Source organism: Megascapheus bottae, chromosome 17, assembly GCF_031878675.1.
Source record: "Megascapheus bottae isolate mThoBot1 chromosome 17, mThoBot2.hap1, whole genome shotgun sequence".
Lineage (NCBI taxonomy): Eukaryota > Metazoa > Chordata > Mammalia > Rodentia > Geomyidae > Megascapheus > Megascapheus bottae.
In genome coordinates, this window is record NC_143525.1 from 28,757,171 (window position 1) to 28,778,787 (window position 21,617).

Genomic DNA, 21,617 nt, shown 5'->3' on the forward strand with positions numbered 1-21,617 from the left:
TAGAGCCGTGGCAGTAGCTACTGGGCTGTGTGGGAAGGAGCCGGCTTCCCACGGCCTCCCCAGCGCGAGGTCGTGGCTCGCCGTGGAATCCGAGCGACCACTGCCACCGCAGACACGCACACGGACCCAGCAGGGCCGACCGGGAAAGCCCGTGGCTGCGACGTCGGAAGGCTGAGCTCGTCATGCCTCGCCCTCACCAGGACCTTCCTGGGCAGCCCCTCACTTCTTCTCCCCACCGCCTCGAGCCTCCTCCTGGTTCTTCGGAACACTTCAGGGCGAGGGGAATCCATTCCTGGGGACCGGGGCGCGGTTTGGGACCCCCACAGACCCTGGAGTGGCGCCCCTGGCGGTTAGGAGGCGGGATGACTGATGGCCCAGGGCGCCGCCCGGGCCGGCGGAGGCCCGCGAGGGCCAAGGCGGGGGCGGGGGGTGTGGGGGGGCGGGGGCGGGGCTGGGGAGTCGGGGAGCGCGGAGGGCCGGGGCCTGGCAGCGCGCGCGCACGCGCGGCGCGTATCCCCGCCGCCGCCCCCGCTGGCCCTCCTCCCCTCCCCCCCCCCGGGCGGGGCCAGCCTCGACGGCGCTGACTCAGCAACGCGAGGGGGGAGTTTTGTCCCTCCGCGGACCCCGTTTCTCCGGACCGCAGAGCCTCTCCACCAGCGAGCCGGTTTCCTTTTTCCGGCGCTCCGCTGTGCGAGATCCAGGTCGCGGACCCTCAGGCGGTGGGCTTCGGGGGTAATCCCAGCACGCGACTGAGGACCCCCCCCCTCCCACTCCCCGAGAACCAGGATTACCCCGCGAGGGGCAGCGTGGGCGCCATGAGCAACGCGGGTGAGGCGCCGCTCCCCCCGCCGCGGGCTCGCTCTCCGCGGAGGGGCGCGGAGAGGCCCGGCGGTGCGCGAGGCCGGGGTGGGCTGCGCCCCGGGCCCCGGGAGGCCCGAGCGGCCTGAGGGGGAGGACGGGGCAGCATCCTGGAGGAGGATGCCCGCCCGCGCAGGGCGGTCGCCTCGGGATGCGCTCCCGAAGTTCCACCCGGGAGCCAGGGGTCTCCCGCCGGCCCCCCCGCCTCCGGTGGGCATGGTAATCGCGTCTGCTCTGCTCTGCCATCAGGCCTGGATTCCGAGAAGGTAGCTGCTCTGATTCAGAGGCTGAATTCCGACCCCCAGTTCGTCCTTGCCCAGAATGTTGGGACCACCCACGACCTGCTAGACATCTGTCTGAAGAGGGCCACGGTGCAGGGCGCCCAGCACGTCTTCCAGCACGTGGTGCCTCAGGAGGGCAAGCCCGTCACCAACCAGAAGAGCTCAGGTGAGGGGCTGCACTCCTCCTCCTGACAGCAGCCCATCCGGGAGGGCTCGGACCGCCAGAACTTAACAGTCCATTACTGGAGAATAAGCAGGCCTTGTTGGCGGATGTCGTTGGGGGGCTAGAAAGTGACAAGTCGTTTGTGCAATTTGCTGAGGCTTAATGTTAAGGATGTCAGCCCCGGTCTGGTCTCTGCTTTTGATCGCACAGACAATAGACAATGCAAAAATGGTGATGTCCTCAGAGGCTGCACAGAATTGCCTTGAGAACCAAAATATATAAATGCATGAAAGAGAAAATTCCAATGTAATTACATCAAAATGTATGTCTGTATGTCTGTCTGTCTTTCTTTCTTTCTTTCTTTCTTTCTTTCTTTCTTTCTGCTTCTTGGTTCCTGTGCTCATAGGCTTAGTTTCCATTAATAGACAAGTTTGTAATCCTAAAATTAAGTTCATGTGTCTGGCTGATTGAGAGCTCTTGTTTTACCATCTATTATCTAGCACTGCTGTCAGTGGGGGGAAAACACACAAACACACAAACAAAAAACACCTAGAATGAAAGATTGGTCATTCGGGCATCTAAGTAAGAAAACTATTCTCGAATCAAAATCATGCCAAAAGTATTTTTTTAACGAAGTCTTTCTCCATTTAGAAATGACTCCTGGTCTATCCATATTAAAGAAGTCAAAACTCACAGTGTGCCAATTGACATTGGTGTATTTTATTGTATGTACATTTTAGTTCAGTAAAATATACTCTTTTAGTGTCAAAGGATAAAAATAAAATTGTAGCCTTGTACTAATGTTTTGCTGTAGTAGAAAGTGATTGCATGGTGTGATCTGTCAGGCTGCAAATGGTCCAGTGAGTAACTTTGTAGAAGTCAGTCCTACCTAGCTTAGGTTGCAGTCTTCTTTCAGGAAAAGTTTTGGAAAAACTCATCTGGTGCAAGTCAGGTCTTACATGTTCTGCCACTTTTATTTACAAAATACTCAAGTAGCACATAAGCCATGCAGCCTGTTTTGATGCAGTTTTCACTCTAGCAGATCCTGTCTATTAGAATTATATAGCATATAGGAGAAAGGTGGTGTACAGATAAGCCTGAGGTAACAATGGGCCACTCTTAAGAAATTGGTGACTTTCAGAAGCACCAGTATTTTTTGTTTTGTTTTGTTTTCTTGTTGCAGAATTGTTCCTGGTCAATACAGAAAGTTAAATACCAATATAAGAATATTTTGGGGGACCTAGTGGTAAATTGCTTGCCTAGCATTCATGAAACCCTGGGTTCGATTCCTTGGTACCACATACACAGAAAAAGCCAGAAGTGCTATTGTGGCTCAAGTGGTAGTGCTCTAGCCTTGAGAAAACACAAGGACAGTGCGTAGGCCCTGAGCTCAAGCTCCAGGAAAACTAAAAAATACATATATTTTTTTATGTATGTATACCCCTCAAATCTTTACTCTGTGTATAAGATGAGCTCATACTTTGTACATTATGTATCCACTTTTTGTATACGTACCCAAAAAGATCACATAAATCAACAGGAAGTAGTGATACTGTGGAGGTTCTGAGTAACAAAGTTGGCACTTGGTATAAAACTTTCAGGGGCAGCATCATGCATAGATTCAGAATACTGGTATGACTAAGACATACTAGCTGGGCAAAAAGATGAGGTGTTCTGATGGAAAGGATGGGTCTAATGATAGCAAAGGCATTGATGCCAGGGTGCAGGTAAAAATTCTGAATCTGTGAAATGAAGTGGGAAAACAGGAAACTTTCTAAGTATACTTAGATTCACATGACTTAACAGGTAGATTAGATTTACTATTTCATCTTTGTCTTAATTTTTTAATGTTTGTTGTTGTTGTTATTATTATGACACAGTCTCCTTGTTTTGTCCAGATTGGTCTTAGACTCTCCTGCCTCAGCCCTCCCAACCATCATTTGCATATATGATCCAATTAGTTATCTCTCTACTTTGGTTGGTTATTTATTTATTTTTGCCAGTCCGAGAGGTTGAACTCAGGGCCAGAGCACTGTCCTTGGACTTTTCTCAAGGCTAGAGCTCTACTACTTGAGCCAAAGCACCATTTCTGGCTTTTTCTATGTATGTGTACTGAGGAATGGAACCTGGGTCTTAGTGCATGCTAGGCAAGCACTCTACCCTAGGCCAAACTCCCAGCCCTGTCATTATTGATTTATGTTAAAAAACAAAACAAAACAAAACACTTTAGTGTATATGTGTGTATGCTTATACCAGAGTTAGGACTTCATGCTTTGCTTGGCTTTTTCATTCAGGGGAATGAAATAGGACCTCTATCTCTTGAACCTCACCTTTCCTTCCAGCTTTTTGCTGGTTAGTTGGAGATAAGAGTCTCAGATTTGTCTGCCCAAGCTGGCTTTGAACTGTAATACTCAGATCTCAGTTTCCTCAGTAGCTGGGATTACACACAGCTACTAATCATTTTTTTCATTGTCTTTCTTTTTCTGATGTGGTTTACTTAAATGATATGTAATAGATTTTTTTTTCAATACTGGAGATCAAACATATTGTATATGTTAGGCAAATGCTCAACATTGAGCTACATCTTCAATCTTGTAATGGATTTTATGTAAATTGTAAAATTTTACGTGGTAAATATACTAAACCTTTGCATACATGTCATATAGTTATTCCTACCTGCCTTTTGTTTTGCCTTTGTTTTAATGTTTTCTTTCTGATTTAGTCAATGGTTCAACTATTATCATGGGTTTTTTGTTGAGAGAAAGAGTTGGAGTACTGAAGTCTCTGAACACTCATAATTTCTTGTTTTGCTTGTTTTGTTTTAGGACGATGCTGGATCTTTTCTTGTCTGAATGTTATGAGACTTCCATTCATGAAAAAATGTAATATTGAAGAATTTGAGTTTAGTCAGTCTTACGTATTTTTCTGGGACAAGGTATGGGACTGGTCTTGCATAATTCTTTTTGTTTTAATAACAACCTAAGCAGGGACTGCCTGTTCGTTTCTTGCTTTTCCAGTTATAGCATACCCTATTTATTATATATGAAATACCAGTTTATTTTGAATTCCAGAATATCAAAAATTGACTCTTTTCAAAGGCTTTCTTTTTTGTGTACTAGGGATCAAGTTCAGTGCCTTTTGCATGACATTAGGTTAGAGCTTTTTACTACTTAGAGCTACTTAGCTACTACTTAGCTCTACTACTACTTTGGAGTTACTACTGTAACCCCAAACATTAGAACTATTTTTTGGTTAGTAAGTTGGAATGTAATGATAAGTAAATGACTAACTTACTGCTCCTTATTTATTAATTTAATTTTTTTTCTTGGTCGATTGTGGGGACTTGAAGTCTGGGCCTGTCTCTGAGCTCTTCAGCTCAAGGCTACCACCCTGCCCCTTGAGCCACAGTGCCACTTCCCGTTTTCTGGTGGTTAACTGGAGATAAGAGTCTTACTGTCTTTAGTGCCTCTGCTGGCTTTGAACTACAATCCTCAGATCTCAGCCTCTTGAGTAGGTAGGATTACAGGCATGAACCATGGCACCTGGCTTTATTAATGTAATTTTTAAATTCTTACTTTGTTTATGTGGTACTGAGCAATTAAACCCAGGGTCTCATGCATGCTAAGGCAAGCATTAAGCGACACTTCTAGCCTGCTTGTTATTATTTTTTTATTTTTTTGCCAGTCCTGTGGCTTGAACTCAGGGCCTGGGCACTGTCCCTGAACTTCTTTTGCTCAAGGATAGCACTCTACCACTTGAGCCATAGTGCCACTTCTGGCTTTTTCTGTTTATGGGGTACTGAGGTACCCAGGGCTTCATTGTGAGCATGCTAGGTGAACACTCTACCGTGAAACCACATTCCTAGCCCCTGCTTATTGTTTCTTTAGTTAAAATTTTTTAACTTTCTTTGCTTTTAAATTTTATTGTAACGTGATATACAGGGGAAGGGGTTATAGTTACATAACTAAAGTAATGAGTACATTTCTTTTCGAACAGTGTTATCCTTCCCTCATTTTCATTTTCTTTTTCCCCCTACTACCTTCCCCCTTTAACTTTATTTTCAATAATTATATTTTAGCATATTAAGTTATCTGCTGTTTAAAGGACCTAGTTCCATCTTTTTTTGTTAGTAGTCTGAAAAAGTAGCAAATATATTTGTTTCATTTAAATATCTTTAAAACCTGTATAAGTGTCCATTAGATATTTATTGATTGAGGACACTAAATGTCAGGATTTATTTAAATATTCAAACATGTGTAAGGTGCACATTTACACAGTATAATGGAATATATATGCCGATAGAAGAATCTTCAAATATGCTTATGAAACCAGATGGTAATTAATTAGCAACTTCAGTTGTATTTAATTAATTAATGACTTATTTTCTGATCCTGAGGCTTGAACTCAGGGCCTAGGTCTTGTCCCTGAGCTTTTTTTTTTGTCTTTTATTATCGGGATAATGTATAGAGGGGTACAGTTACATTCGTCAGGATATGGGTGCATTATTTCTGAGCTTCTTTTGCTCAAAGTTAATGCTCTATCCCTTGAGCCACAGTTCCACTTCTGGCTCTTTTGGTAGTTTTACTGGAGAGGAGTCTAACGGACTTTCCTGCCTAGGCTGGCTTCAGACCATGTTCCTCAGATCTCACTCAGCCTCCTGACTAGGTAGGATTATAGGTGTAAGCCTTTGACATCTAGTTTTAACTTTGGTTTTAAAGCATTGAGTTCTACTTGTATGTTATTGACCCTCAACTTTCCTATTCTAGGTTGAGCGCTGTTATTTCTTCTTGAATGCTTTTGTGGATACAGCCCAGAAAAAGGAGCCTGAAGATGGGAGGCTGGTACAATATTTGCTTACAAACCCTACAAATGATGGTGGACAATGGGACATGCTGGTCAATGTCATTGGTAAGAGACTTTTTCTAATATCCTTGAAATTCCATGCAATTGAACACAGTACCAGAATTAGGAATGGGCCATTTCTTTGTGCAAAGTAGAAATTGATCTCCAGAAGGCTATGTAGTTAGCTCTAAGAGGCTGGGTTATTGTGAAGGGTAAGTTGGAGAAAAAAAAGTAGAATTAAGTTGAACTAACTTCTATTTTTAAAAATCTGTGTCGAGTTAATTAAGAGCATATTAAAACTGCAGGTGTGTAGGTCAGTGGTAGAGTACTTGCCTACTCTGTGAAGGCACTAACCCCAGCACCACAAACAAACAAAAAAATACACACCACATACAAAAAGCAAAAATCTAAAAATTTGTAACTGTTTGAAAATGTCTGTATTCAAAACATTTTCTTAATTTTTTTTAATGTTTTCTTTCATGAGGAGGTCATGTACTGAGCACTTTAAACAATGCAATAGGGCTGGGAGTTTAGCCTAATGATAGAGTGCTTGCCTTGCATGCACCAAGACTCTGGTTCGATTCTTCAGTACCACATAGAAAAAGCTGGAAATAGCGCTGTGGCTCAAGTGGTAGAGCTCTAGCCTTGAGAAAGCCCAAGGACAGGCTCAGGCCCTGAGTTCAAACACGAGGAGTGGCAAAAAAAAAAAGCAAAAACAAAAACAACAACAACCAAAGAAAAACCAGTGTGATCGGCAAAAGGATAAAATTAATTTTAAAAGAGGTAAGTATGTTCATTAAAAACCTGTTAAATATAAAACATAAGCTTTTATTTTTTAAAAGCAGTATATATTTTTGTAGGGTGTCTAATACTAGGGTATGCTTTTAATATACACTACAATTTGCTTTCTTTTAGAAAAGTATGGTGTTGTCCCTAAAAAATGCTTCCCTGAATCTCATACCACAGAGGCAAGCAGAAGAATGAATGATATTCTGAATCACAAGGTACAGTGCATGGAGCAGGGTGGTAATGAGTTCGGCATACTCATTTTAAAACTTGACTGGCTTTTTAAGGGAACGTGTCAAAAGTAATGCAGTTGACTGTCAACTTTTAAAGTAATTGAATATTTTTTTTCTCTTAAATAATTTTCCATTTTATTTCTGCTGATTTATTTTTTTCAAATATTTCCTTTTGAGGGCTCAAGGGGGGAAAATGCAATGTTTAGTTAGTATGAGCCACGTGGTGCTGTGCACTTGGTTCTAATAGAGTTGTGCTGAGGCTGTTTAACATACCAATAAAATAAAAAAATAGCTATTTATAAGACTTTCTTATCTCTTTCTTTCTTTCTTTCTCTCTCATTCTTTTTTCTTTTTTTATTGTTGGTTTGGGGACTTGAATTCAGAGCTGGGCGCAGTCCCTGAGCCTCTTTGTGCTCAAGGCTAATGCTCTACTGCTTGACCTGTAGCTCTATTTTTGGCTTTTGAGTGGTTAATTGAGATAACAGTCTCTTGGGGAATTTTCTGCCCAGGCCAGCTTCAGGGCAGCTTCAAACTGCAATCCTCAGATCTCAGATCTCAGCCTCCTAAATAGCTAGGATTACAGGTGTGAGCCTGTAAAGTATTAAAAACTATTCTGAGTTCATGAACTCCTTCAGACCACTTAGTGTGGTTTATCCACCCACAGAAGGTTTGATGTAGTCACTGTACTGTTTTGTGCTTAAGTTATCTTAATGAATCATTGTCTCTTTTCTGCATAACTCTTTTTCCCAAGGACTGTAAATCCTGTAAAGATGCTGTTCTGCTAGCCAAACATCTTTTTTGAGAACTGGGAGTTGCAGAAATCTGCTATCCTTATCTACAAGGCTAAAACTGGATTTGTCAGCCCTGGGGGAAAAGATTACATTTTAAAGTAAATACAAATGTATTTTCTTTGATATTAGAAGTAGGCTATTTTCCACCCAGGAAACTGGGGATTCTTATAAAAAAAACTAAATCTTCATTAATAGGACAGCTTTGGATTCCATTTCGAAGGGGAAAAAGACTCACTTCAGCATTGGAATTTATTGCCTTTATTTTTGAGCATCTCTTAGTACTGAAAGCAACAAAAAATGAGAACTATATTAAGGGTTGATATATCCATAATAATAGTGATTTGGCAGAGGAGAATTGAATAATCAAATTCTAAATAAAAAAATCCCTTAGAGTGGCTTAGCACTAATCAGCTTATTTCCTGTTTTTTTTTTCATTGCTTTTTAAGTGTGATTGACATGATTAAATCAGATATTTTTTCCATGCACATTCAGAAGACTAGTTGTGGGGAAGGAGCAGTTCTGTCTAGTACTATTCTTTGAGGATAATCCATGTTTTATCTCCTTATGGAAAGTTTTTTTTTTTTTCTGTGTATGTATGTATACTGGCTGGAGAAAAACTTCCCTGGGTCTTCAAAGTATAACTGACATTAATTTTTAGGCTTATTTGCAGTTTGAGTAACAATTGGAGTACTAACTAAGTTTCTGCCATAGATGAGAGAATTCTGTATACGACTGCGGAACCTGGTACACAGTGGAGCAACCAAAGGAGAGATCTCAGCTACTCAGGATACCATGATGGAAGAGGTAATAGGAACTGTTTGGATTTTTCGTGACCCTTCTAGGGAACTCTCAGAGTACCCCATCTGTTAACCAGGCTAGGAAGTATAGCCCTGGCAATGAATATTTTAATTAAATGAAAATTACTTAATTGTAACTGAACAAAAACAACCCTGGGGTTCAAATTTCCCTTGCATTTTTAGTACAGGATTTACACTCAGGTATTTTAAGTTCAGTAGCCTACATATAATTCGTTCTTTTATACATTTTGTAAACATTGAGTACCTTTTGTGAGTTTGGCACTGAAGAAACAAAGATGAGAAACCTAGTCTCTGCTGGGAAAAACCCAAAACACATGAATAATGATAATCCTTAGGGATTTTGTGGTCATGGTGGGGAATGACTCATTCGGTAATAGGGAAGATATCTGAGCCTGCTCTTGAAAGGGCAGTAGGAATTTCCCAAGTTTCTAATATGAAAGGTCTTCACTGGCAAAGGGCGCGTGTTGTATACTAGCATGAAGTGTAAGGGCTCCTAGACAGATGTTGGGACTTTAGCTTTATTCAGTAAGAATAAAGGTATATCTGCGGATATATCTGTTAAAATAGTATATGTGGACACATTTTAGAAAATTTAAAAAGCACCAAACACATGCCAGGTGTTAATAGTGTTTATTATTAGAGTGGATAAGAATCTTTTATTTCTTAAAACAATTTATAATCCAGTTGAGGCCGGGAGTTTGGCCTAGTGATAGAGTGCTTGCCTAGCATGCATGAAGACCCAGGTTCAATTCCTCGGTACCACATACATAGAAAAAAAGCCGGAACTGGTGCTGAGGCTCAAGTGGTAGAGGTCTACCCTTTAGAAAGTCCAAGGACAGGGCTCATGCCCTAAGCTAAAGCCTAGGACTGGCAAAAAAAAACCCAAAAAACAAAGAAGTTTATAATCCAGAATAAATATTCATAAAAAGAAAATTATCTTTTTCAGCCATTGAGCCCATGAGTAGTCCTCATTTCAAGACTATGGAACTAAAATGGCTGAGTTTTTTCACTGCAGTGGGAGGGAAACACATATTTCACTTATGTTTTCTTTTTTTTTTTTTGGTTCTGTTGGTTGTGAGGCTTGAACTTTGCCTGGGCACTGTCCCTGAGCTCTTTAGCTCAAGGCTACTGCCCTACTTCTGGGCCTGGGTGTTGTCCCTGAGCTCTTCAGCTCAAGGCTACTGCCCTAACCCTTGAACCACAGCACTACTTCTGGTTTTCTAGGGTTTTTTTTTTTTTCTATCGGTTGATTGGAGATAAGAGATAAGAGTCTCATGGACTTTAGTGCCCAGGCTGGCTTTGAATCATGATCCTCAGATCTCAGCCTCCTGAGTAGCTAAGATTACAGGTGTAAGCCACCATCCCCGCCTTCTCTTCATATTTTAAGAGTGGCAATAGATTGAGAACATGTCTCTGGATTTAGCCTGTGCAAGATCTAGCTTTCTCTCTACTTCTCTGACATATAACAGAGGACAGTATCTTAGTTTCTTTTTGTGCATGTGTGTGTTAGTCCTGTGGCTTGAACTCAGGGCCTGGGCTCTGTCTCTGCCTTTTCACTCAAGTTAGTACTCTATTACTTGAGCCACAGCTCCTCTTCTGGCTCTTTCAGTGCTTAAGAGCCTGGGCTGGCTTTGAACCATGATCCTCAGATCTTAATCTCTTGAGTTTGCAAGCTTGAACCACAGTGCTCATCATGTCTTAAGTCTCTGTTTGTTTGTTTATTTTGGTGCCCATACTGGGGCTTTTTTACTCAAGATGAGCCCTCTACTGCTTGAGCCACAGCTCTACTTAGTCTTTGTGATAATTAATTGGAAATAAGTGTCTCATGGACTTTGTGCCAAAGTTGGCTTTGAATCAAGATCCTTAGATCTCAGACTCCTGAGAAGCTTTCTTCTTTCCTACTTGGAATAATAATGTGGCAGAGGCCATCTCTCCTACATAATTTGCCTTCATTTATGATTAGGTTAAGGTAGTGGGGTGTGGCAGGATGGAGATTCTGCGTTTATGGAAAAAGTCCCAAGTAAGACTTTTTAGAGACTTCAGTATCATCTTGGCTTGTGACGTTTACTTTAATGATCATTGGATTAATATGTTGCAAGATGCATGTCTTAATCATAGGGTTGCTGGAGGAGAGTAATTAGCTGATAAGAATTAGAGCATTGAAGGTGTGGAGCATTGAAGTTGTAGAGCATCCACCTAGCAAAGCCAAGGTCCCTAGTTCAATCCCTAGCACTATAAAATGCTCCTCAGTAAAGGGGGGGAGAATATAGGGGAGATAAATTTTCCAAATGTTCCTATCCTTACTTGAAGAAATAGAATTAAGTCTCAAGTATAGGTATTTACTTAATGACTCTACCTAAACTGTTCACCACAGATTTCTGTGTGGTAGGTTTTTAAATTTTTACAATTCTCTAAATGACTACTCTTTATTGAAACTGACTCTTTGGTAATGAAGGTTCTAGCTTCATATAAAGCCACAAATTAGTACTTATGATTTGCCTAGGATTGTGGGCAAGTCAAAATGATGGTTTAAATGAACCACCATGTAGCTCAGAAAGCTTTGAATGGCATGTCTTTATGCTAATGGCAGTCTTTCTGAAGGAAGTACCGATTGCTTATAGAAGTGATAGACAAGGCAGATCTGTTTTGGAGATGTATAGCCACTCTGTTTTTTCACTGTATCTACTCTTCTGGTCAGATCCTTTTAGGATTGTGACATTCCTATCAAAACCTTATCTTAATTCTTAAGTAAATGCTATGAAAAGGGAGCACAAAGGTATTTTAACTGATTTAGGATAGTATATAGTAGTAGTCCTCAATTCTTAAAAACAACACAGGACTAGTGATGTAGCCCCGTGGTACAGTGCTTGCCTTACAAACTTCAGGCCCTGAGTTTAATCCCTAGAACTACAAAAGTGAAAGGAGGGACGGATAAGAGAAAGAAAGGAGGGGAGATGAGAGAAGGAGGGAAAGAAAGGAAAATGTGTTTGTAATTTTGATATGTAATGCCAAATTATCCTGGAGTTTGCTTATCAATGTCTGATAGAACTTGTTTCCCTTTAGTTTTATCAAAGTAAATCAATTTTTGCCAATATGATAGGTAAATAATGATATCTCGCTATAGTTTTTTTTAATTAAAGAATTTATTAACATTGATTTTTACATCATATTTCAAATGACGTATATAACAAACAAGCATTCAAGAAGGGAATCTCTATATACAATCACTGATACTTAGATTTTGGAACATAATTAAAATTAGGCTGAGGGTTTGTATGTCATAGATACATATTAATCCATGTAATAAAAGACTATGTCTATAGAGTCATAGATTTTCTTTCTTTTTTTTTTTGCCAGTCTTGGGCTTGAGCTCAGGGCCTCAACACTGTCTTTGGACTTTCTCAAGGCTAGAGCTCTACCACTTGAGCCTCAGCACCACTTCTGGCTTTTCCTATGTATGTGGGACTGAGGAATTGAACCCAGGTCTTCATCCATGCTAGGCAAGCACTCTACCACTAGGCCAAACTCCCAGCCCAGAGTCATAGATTTTTATGTCTATGTAGTTGTGTTTATGTTTCCAATTCTCTCTGTAGTTTTATTTTATATATTTTTTAAGTTTGGAGGGAAACTGAAGACCATTTCTGTGAACTCTCCAGATTTATTTCTCTCTCCCTCTCTCCCTCTCTCCCCTCCCTCTCTTCCCTCCCCTTGCCATTCTGGATAGTGAACCCAGGACTTCCTACATCCTAGACAGGCACTCTACTACTAAGTTACATTCCATCTTCCAGAAGTAAATGAATAATAAGTATTCTGATAGTGATGCATACTACAAAGACCATAAAATAGGATAATTAGTAGAGTGGTTAAGACAAACCTTTCAGAGGTCAAATCTGATCTATAATGTGGGTAAAGAAGAACATCTCACACAAGACAGCAGGTACAAATGCTGTAAGATAGAAAAAAAAAAAAGGTGGTATTTTTGAGAGATAAAAAGAAGGTATTGGGCATTCTAATTGTAGAGTGCTTGCCTAGCATGCATGAAGCCTCGGGTTTGATTTCTTGGTACCACATACATAGAAAAAAGCTGGGAGTGGTGCTGAGGCTCAAGTGATAGAGCTCTAGCCTTGAGAAAGTCCAAGGACAGTGCTCAGGCCCTGAGTTCAAGCCCCAGGACTAACCAAAAAAAAAAAAAGCTGGAAATGATGCTCTAGCCTTGAGAAAGCCCAAGGATAGGGCCCAAGTCCTGAATCCGAGCCCCAGGACTGGCCCAAAGCGAGGGTGGGAGGATTGAAGCAGATCTTGTAAAAGAAATGGGAACTGGCTTATGTTATAGAGGACCTACAGACCATGGGACAGCTTGCATTTTATTTAATCGACATACTTTCTTTTAGTAACATTTACTCTGTCCAAGCACAAATGACTTGTGCCTGTAATCATAGCTACTTAGGAGACTGAGATCTGAAGATCATAGTTCAAAGACAGTTTGGCAAGTAAGATCTATAAGACTTACCTCTGGTTAACTACCAGAAAGCCAGAAATGTAGCTGTAGGTCAAAATGGCAAAGTGTTAGCCTTAAGCACAAAAGCCCAGGGACAGAGCCCAGACCTTGAGTTCATGTCCCTGGGTTGTGGGTAGGGGGAATAAAACATTTACTCTGAAGTTGGACTTGGTGATACCTGTAATCCTAGCACTGGGCAATAGAGGCAAGAGGATCAAAATTCCCAGTCCAGCCTGTCTACATAGTGAGACTTTGTCTAAAAAAAACCCAAAACCAAACAGAAACCTTCCCTCTGGGTGTTTTATATGTGTTATAAATCAGCAGGAAAAGTGGGGAGACCCAGTGGGAAGCTAATTGTGATCACATAGGTTAGAGATAATAATGGCTTGGGCAAGGTTGGTAAGAGTGAGGAGGTACGCATCAACTTTGGGGTAGAAGTTGGGAGTGACCCTGTTGGGATTTGTTGATAAGTCATTTGTGAAGGACAAGGAAAGTGGAGTGTCCAGGTGATGTCTTGGTGCCTTGTAATGAGATCTTGTCTATACGGGAGAAGGCTGTTCTGCAATTCAGGCAGTAGTCCAGAGAGTATGCAGAAAAGGATGATGTGTGGAGGAGAAAAGTCAGAAATGAAGACGCAGTGTCTTGTAGGAGGGAGAGATAGATATGGTCAGAAATTTTAAACTCTAAAGTGCATGCAGATTACCTGGGGATTTTAATAAATGCATATTGAGTAGGTTTGGAGTCGGGTAAGATAATCTGCATTCATATTCCTTTCTTTGGTTCAAACACGACTCTAGAAGCAATCTCAAGATCATTATTTGACTACTAGTTATCTATATCTAAATCATGTACCTTCAAGGTACATTCTCTATCTAAATGTATATTTAATGCCTCTGGAAATTATCTCATGTGTGCCTAATCAGGTAGCTTGTATTTTGTTGTTTCATTTTTAAACAGGTCTTTGCCTTTCTTCTTTTCTCCACTAGAAAGCAGTAGAGAACAATCTTCCCTTCTCTTCGTAGCGTGGTCCCTTATTCCTCTCCTGTAATTAGTTCATTGTCCTCATTGACTTATTGACTTCAGAGTTCAACTATTTATGAGGACTTTTGTAACTAGTATGTATGAACAAAAGATCATTTTGCCTGTGAACCTAGTTTCTCTATGAGTAAGACTAATTTGGGTAAATGATTTAAGAGTGCTATAGCAAGCTGGGTGTGGTGGTGAATGCTGTTATCTCTGCACTCAGAGTTGTGGAAGGAGGATCCCAAGTTTGGGCTAGCCTGGACTGCATAGGGAGTTCAAAGTCAGCCTGGACTACATAGTGATACTTTCTCAGACAAAAAAACAAAAAGCAAAAACAAAAAAACAACATGTTGTAGTTTCACATTTTATTACAATGTATTTAATATTTGTACAGTTCTTTAGATTGTATTGTACCCATTTTCAACAACTCAATGCTGGCAGTAGAAATGAAGATTCTATGATCCTGCCATGTTCTCAGTAGTTAGACAACTGAAATCTTTTAGGCTTACTGGTTTTGCCTCTTTACAAGCAGCTTGGTTATCCTTGAACTACCTCTGTACTTCTGTGGTTGTCTGTACCTTCCCTCCATCTGTGCCTGTCTGTAGCTGGATTTAGATAGAAGGGTCTCACCCTTCTGAATATTTGACTATTCTCACCTGTTAGATCCTTCCTCCTCTCACATAACTGATTTTCTTCCAGATTAATCCATGGTATAGGAATTAACTCAGTCTTATTCACTTGTGTTTAAGTCAGCATCTGTATATTCTTTCTTCATGTTCTATGTCTCGGACTTTCTATGTTTTCTTTTTCCTTATACTGATTCTATTATTCACATGTTAGACTTCAGCAAGTCATTTAAAATAGAATTCTTCTCTAGAAAAAAGTACTTTTAAAGAGACCAAGTACTCCTTTATAAATTCAGATTTGAGGGCTCTTTCCAATTTATACCCTGCTCTTTTTTTTTTTTTTTTTTTTTTTTGGTAAGTCATGGGGCTTGAACTCTGGGCCTGGGCACTGTCCCTGAGCTCTTCAGCTCAAGGCCACCACCCTACCCCTTGAGCCACAGCCCCAATTCCAGTTTTCTAATGTTTAATTGGAGATAAGCGTCTCACTATCTTTAGTGCCCGGGGCTGGCTTTGAACTATGATCCTCAGATCTCAGTGTCCTGAGTAGCTAGGATTATAGGTGTGAGCCACCTTACCTGGCTATACTGTTTCCTGATACATATTTGACTAGATTTTCTTATGAGGTACCTTTAACTGGACCTTTCTGACATCAACTGTAGCTTTTCTGATGGGTCGTAGATTGTTAGACAGGGACTATACATATCCACATAGGAAGATTAGTTTAAATTCCCAATTTAATTAACAAGGATATGATCAGAAACCAGATGTCCTCAAGAGGTAGGTATAAATGCAGCATATCCCAGCATGGCTTCCCTTAGCTGTTCCTTTCTAAGGACTCAAGGAGCATCATAGTAGATAAAAAACTTAGAACTTTCTCCAGTAATTTATATTGAAAAAAATTATGAAAACTAGTGTTTTTTTTTAATTCAAAATCAATAATTATTGGGCTAGAGAGTTGGAGAATATCAGAATTAGTTCCAGATGTCACTGTGCCAAAAATCTCTCTGTCTTTAGCTTTCCAACCTTTTGGAAAGTGCATACTTCTTTAGCCACTTGATTCTATTATCAGGTTGGTCCCAACATTTCTGTGTGGCAAAATCACAATTATAAGTTATATGTTGAGTAAATATTTCTTTTTTTTTTTTTTTTTGCCAGTCCTGGGCTTGAGCTCAGGGCCTGAGCACTGTCCTTGGACAGTGCCAGTCCTGGGCTAGAGCTCTACGACTTGAGCCTCAGCACCACTTCCGGCTTTTTTCTATGTATGTGGTACCGTGGAATCGAACCCTGGTCTTCGTGTATGCTAGGCAAGCACTTTAACCACTAGGCCAAACTCCAGGCCCCAAATATTTCTTTTTGTGTGTGGAAGAAAAACTTTGCTAAAAGTAAAAGCTAAAATAGAATGTAGTCTTAATACATTAGCAGAGATATTTACTAGAAAGTGGAGGTAACTGGATGTGAAATTCTGGCAGTGTTTTAATACAACAGTCCCAGATGTTTAGGCTAATGAGAATAAAAGCTATGTCTGTGGAGAATTTTGGACAATTCCTGCAGAAATAATACGTGTGTATAAGCAATATTGAATTGTTCTTATAAGTGTTATAAAGTTTTATGTAGTAAGATTTTTTTCCTACATGCACTTTAGTTTCATAGCAAGAATAGCATAACATACCTAAGCACACAGAAAGCCTTCATGCACGATAACTAATCCCTTGATACAATAATGTGTATACTTCAAAATGATGTGTATCATCATTATGTCTGGGCTTTGTAGGACTATAGGTAGTGGCTGGGAAGGCCCTGTATTACCTTCTAGAAACCAGCCACCACCTCCTATATGTATTTTATTTCTCTTTGTGCTTAAAATTTTTTTTCTCAGTCAACTCTGCTGGTAAAGATAAAATTGTAATCATTATAAATGGTAGAGATTAGACAGAACCTTGTTATCAGATTATAAATTCCATTCTCACAAGTGACAGCCATTGCAATAACACCTTCTTTTACAAAGAACTGGCCTGTAATTGCAGGGTCAAGATGTATCACTCATCAGAATTTTCAGTTGGATCTAGCTGCCTGACTATATCAGAGTATACAAGTACCAACAATCAGAACACATACATCCTCTGTGATCCACTTCTCTATTGGGCAGAACTGCAGTAAGAACCTCCAGGGTGGGCACTCATGCTGAGAAGGCTTCATGAAATTCTTATGAGAATGAAAGAAGCTGTGAATTCAGTCAAACTCACTGTAATCTCCCACAAGCTTCACCAGAGGAAACAGTGCTTTCTCAGTAAGAATGTGGTCCACGTGTCTTCAAAATGAAATGACTACTGGAGACAGACAGGCTGCTCTCGCTAGTGCATACACTTCCTACCTGTCAGGTTTTGTCATGCTTACTACTAAATGGTGTTCATCCTTCGAAGCATTTCTCACTCAAATCTTGGGATAGTGTGAACGTCCCTGGATCTTTGGTTGGTGTCAGGTTTGGTGTCAGGAGAACCAAAACCTCCAGTAGCCTCTTTCCCCTTTGAAAAGATGTGCACTGTAAGACTATTAAACAGGTTGGAATCACAGAAAATTAAATAGATTCCATCAATGCCATTGCTGCAATAGATTGTTTCAGCTGTGTTACTAAAGCTTCCTAGTTCTGTGTGTGTGCACATGTGTGTGACAGTTCAATCTTTTATTAGAGTCCACTGCTTTTCCATTAGAGACTGAGTAACTGCTAGCTAATATCACCAGACATACTGTGTAAGCCATTAAATATTTAATAGACGTACCTGGCACTGTTACAGGCATTGGGTAGTCAGCAGTGAGCCAATGGGTAAGACTCCCCAAGTTCACTTTCAAGTGAGGAAAGACAGATTACACACACACACACACACACACACACATGCATAGACATATAAATGTATACATACATACACATGTGTACATATGTACCAGATGAAGAAAGCGATTTGTAACTATGTTTTGAGGAATATGGGTACATTGTGTGTGTGTGTATGTAATTTGTCATCCTTCCGAAGCATTTCTCACTCAAATCTCGGGATAGTGTGAACATACCCTTATTCCTCAGAACATAGTTTACTATGGTGATTTGTGTTCATTAGTATCTTTTTCTTTTTTTTTTGCCAGTCCTGGGCTTGAGCTCAGGGCCTGAGCACTGTCCTCGGACTTTCTCAAGGCTAGAGCTCTACCACTTGAGCCTCAGCACCACTTCCAGCTTTTTTGTATGTAATGTGGTACCGAGGAATCGAACCCGGGTCTTCGCGCATGCTAGGCAAGCACTTTAACCACTAGGCCAAACTCCTGGCCCTTTTTTTTTTTTTTTTTTTTTTTTTTTTTTTGTCAATTATGGGGGTTGAACTCTGGGTCTGGGCACTGTCCTTGAGCTCTTCAGCTCAAGGCTACTGCCCTACCTATTGAGCCACAACCCAGCTTCCCATTTTCTAGTGGTTAATTGGAGATAACAGTCTCATGGACTTCAGTGCCCAGGCTGGCTTTGAACTTTGATCTTCAGATCTCAGCCTTCTGAGTAGCTAGGATTACAGGCACTAGTCACTGTGCCCAGCCACTAGTATCTTTTCTTTGTTCTGAGTGCCTGGTACTGTTTTGTGAGAAGCAGGTGACATTCCTGCTTTGCCCACTAGAGAGCAGACTTGGATATCCAAAGCTCACCTTCAGTTTGTACATTTGAGAACAAGGGACCTTACTTCACCAGAGCAGAGTCTCTTCCCAAGAAAATACAGTATCATGGACCTAGTGAGTTATACTGTGCAAAATTGTTTTTAAAATTAGACTTCACTTAACTCTTATTATCTGACTTAAAGCCAAATACTCCTCACAAAGTGTTACAAATGTGAATGACTTTGGATAATTTATAATCCTGGTAAGCAAATAGTATAAAAGCCATAGGGCTCAACTTACAGAGCTTCACTGGAATCAAGGAGAAAGAGTTGTCATCCCTATTCACATTTATATCTTGTATGTATTTTTGGTAAAAATTCCTGTTTATAGAATATATGTAGTGGGTTATTAATACTGTCTTGCAAAAGGTCCATCATAGACTTCATTTAGATCGCTGGAGTATAGATTGCCTCATACTTAAATTGCCTTTACTTAAATTGTTGAATGTAAAGCAAATGAGCATAGATTAGGTGTACAAGGAGTTTTAGGTGCATTTTAACTTTTGTTTTCTTAGTTCCATGGCCTTTTGCATATGCTAGGCAAGCAGCCTACGACTCTGCTACAGCCTGAGCTTCAGTGATGTGCTTTGGGGAGAAGTGGGGGATAACTTAACTAATTTTTACTTTGGTTACGGAGTCAAATGTGTAATAAAATACTGTGCAAATTATATTGCAAACATCCATATCTGTCTGTAAAATGTGTATAAAATTAAACAAATTCACTTAGTAGCCTTAACCTCATCAGGCCCAGTCCAATGCCCCACCCCCCTTTTGTTGTCCAGAGCTTGACTGAACTGGACTCACTGCTTATGGATAACAGAATTAATCAAAATGGTTTTGCTCTTATATATACTACATATGAGATAACAATTAATAGTTGAACATGCCCTGCTTTCAGTCTATAAAACCTTCCTAATATAAAAATATCTAACTACATTTTCACTTTGTTCTGACCATAGTATGGTAATGTTCTTGTAGTGACAGATTCCTGAAGTTGCCGTTGTGGCGTTGGTTCTAAACAAGTACGTAGTGACTCTCTAGTCTGTGTGAATCCATAGCTAGAGTAACACTCAGTTCCCTTTGCTTATGTGTTGTCCTGTGCCCCTCCCTCCACTTTTTTCCTGTGCATGATTTAACATTGCGAGGTGGTATAAGACCAGCAGTTCAGGCTCCTAAAGTGCATACTAAATCCTAATAAAGGGAGGTTCTCTGTTGGGAATCAAAAAAACGACCTAAAGACAAGCATTACCTCTTTTGTAAGTTAACGTACTTCTGTAAAGTTAATGGAACCATAGCAGTAAAGAACAAATTGTGGCCTAGTGCTAGTATTTCACCTGTAATGCTAGCTGCTCAGTAGGCTACGATCTGATGATTATAGTTCAATGCCAGCCCAGGAAAGAAAGTCCATGAGACTCTTACCTCCAATTAACCACCCAAAAAGCTAGAAGTAGAACTGTGGCCAAAAAAAAAAAAAAAAGAAAAAAGAAAAGAAAAAGAAAAATGGCATCATATTACTAAAAGTTACTTGTTTTTCAAATAATACTTTTTTTTTGGACAGTGCTCAGGTGAGCACTGTCCTTGGACTTTCTCAGGGATAGAGCTCTACCATTTGAGCCACAGCACCACTTCTGGCTTTTTTCTATGTATGTGGTACTGAGGAATCCCACCCTGGTCTTTATGCATGCTAAGCAAGCACTCTACCACTAGGCCAAACTCCCAGCCCCTCAAGTAACACTTTTAACAAGCATCATCATCCAAGCTCCAGCTGGAAAGTTAATGACTGTTCTATAAATAGAGACCATCGTCACAATCAAAGGAAAACCTCAATGCATAAAGGAAAGGAAATTTGTTTATAAATTATGTCATTATTTGTCACTTGACAAAGCATCAGGAGCGTAACAACATAGATCTCGTTGGTTATCAATGGTGGGCAAGTTTCTTTGGTAAGGATGTTTAATTTTCAGTATGAGTACTAAGCACGAACATTAACATTTCCAAGTTTCATTGTGTAGATTGTTTATTTGAGAACTTGGAGATGACTGATATCAAACTGCAGGCATCAACCTTCCAAATTTTTGGAACAGCATTAGATATCTTGTTGAAACTTCTGGCTTGAATTTAGCCACTAATTTCTTGCATTGCCCAAGTTTGAGAAAAAATGGGAAAGTTGAAAAATAACACTTTACCCTTAGCTATCTTGTATCTGTTCTCTTTCCCAGATTTTCAGAGTGGTGTGCATCTGTTTGGGTAATCCTCCAGAGACATTCTCCTGGGAGTATCGAGATAAGGATAAGAATTATCACAAGATTGGCCCCATTTCACCCTTGGAGTTTTACAGACAACACGTCAAGCCACTCTTCAATATGGAAGATAAGGTTGGAGACTGGCACTAGCAGCCACTGGCTGTTTACTTTGAAACATCTGTTGACTACAAGGAAGGGTAGAGGAATGTTGAGTTAATGTGCATGGTCATCAGATTAGATGCTGAACAACCTTTTTTATTTTTCTTTCTCTGAAGAAATTCTTGCACCTAATTAGTCAGGCCAAGCCAGGATATATCACCTTTCTGTGGGACAGTACTCAGGTTAATTCCCACCTGCCCCCGATTTGGGCCCACAGTTATTCTGCAAAGACCATGTACATGTATGTGGGATATTTCTTACCACGAACTTGGTGCACCTTCCTCTTATGAACCTTTTGGTTTTTGTTTTTGTTTTTTTGGGTGGTACTTGCGTTTGAATTGAGAGCCTCATGTTTACTAGACAGGCACTTTACTCCTTATTTTCAAATAGGGTCTTTGATTTATACCTTCGTCATCCTAAATGCTTTCTACGTAGCTGGAATGACAGGTGGATTCCACTGTGTCTAGCTCTTTATTGGTGGAGATAGGGGGTCTCACAAACATTTTTCTAGGCAAAATTCCTCCTGGTCTTCACTTTCTGAGTAGCTAAGATTATAAGTGTGAGCTGTCATCTCCTTCCCCTTCTGGGAACTTCCATTTTGGAGGAAGCA

The 21,617-nt window shown here is 40.5% G+C and overlaps 1 protein-coding gene across 1 annotated transcript in view; it reads left to right on the plus strand.

The window, feature by feature from the left end:
• Positions 1-614: 614 nt before the first annotated feature.
• Blmh (bleomycin hydrolase) overlaps positions 615-21,617 on the plus strand; it is a 44,228-nt gene continuing 23,225 nt past the window's right edge. Inside the window, exons 1-7 of the mRNA XM_090350510.1 lie at positions 615-828; positions 1,108-1,305; positions 4,128-4,237; positions 6,069-6,210; positions 7,060-7,148; positions 8,666-8,758; positions 20,825-20,980. Coding sequence (XP_090206636.1) covers positions 816-828; positions 1,108-1,305; positions 4,128-4,237; positions 6,069-6,210; positions 7,060-7,148; positions 8,666-8,758; positions 20,825-20,980 — 801 coding nt within the window. The 5' untranslated portion in view covers positions 615-815. The remainder of the gene's footprint in view (positions 829-1,107; positions 1,306-4,127; positions 4,238-6,068; positions 6,211-7,059; positions 7,149-8,665; positions 8,759-20,824; positions 20,981-21,617) is intronic.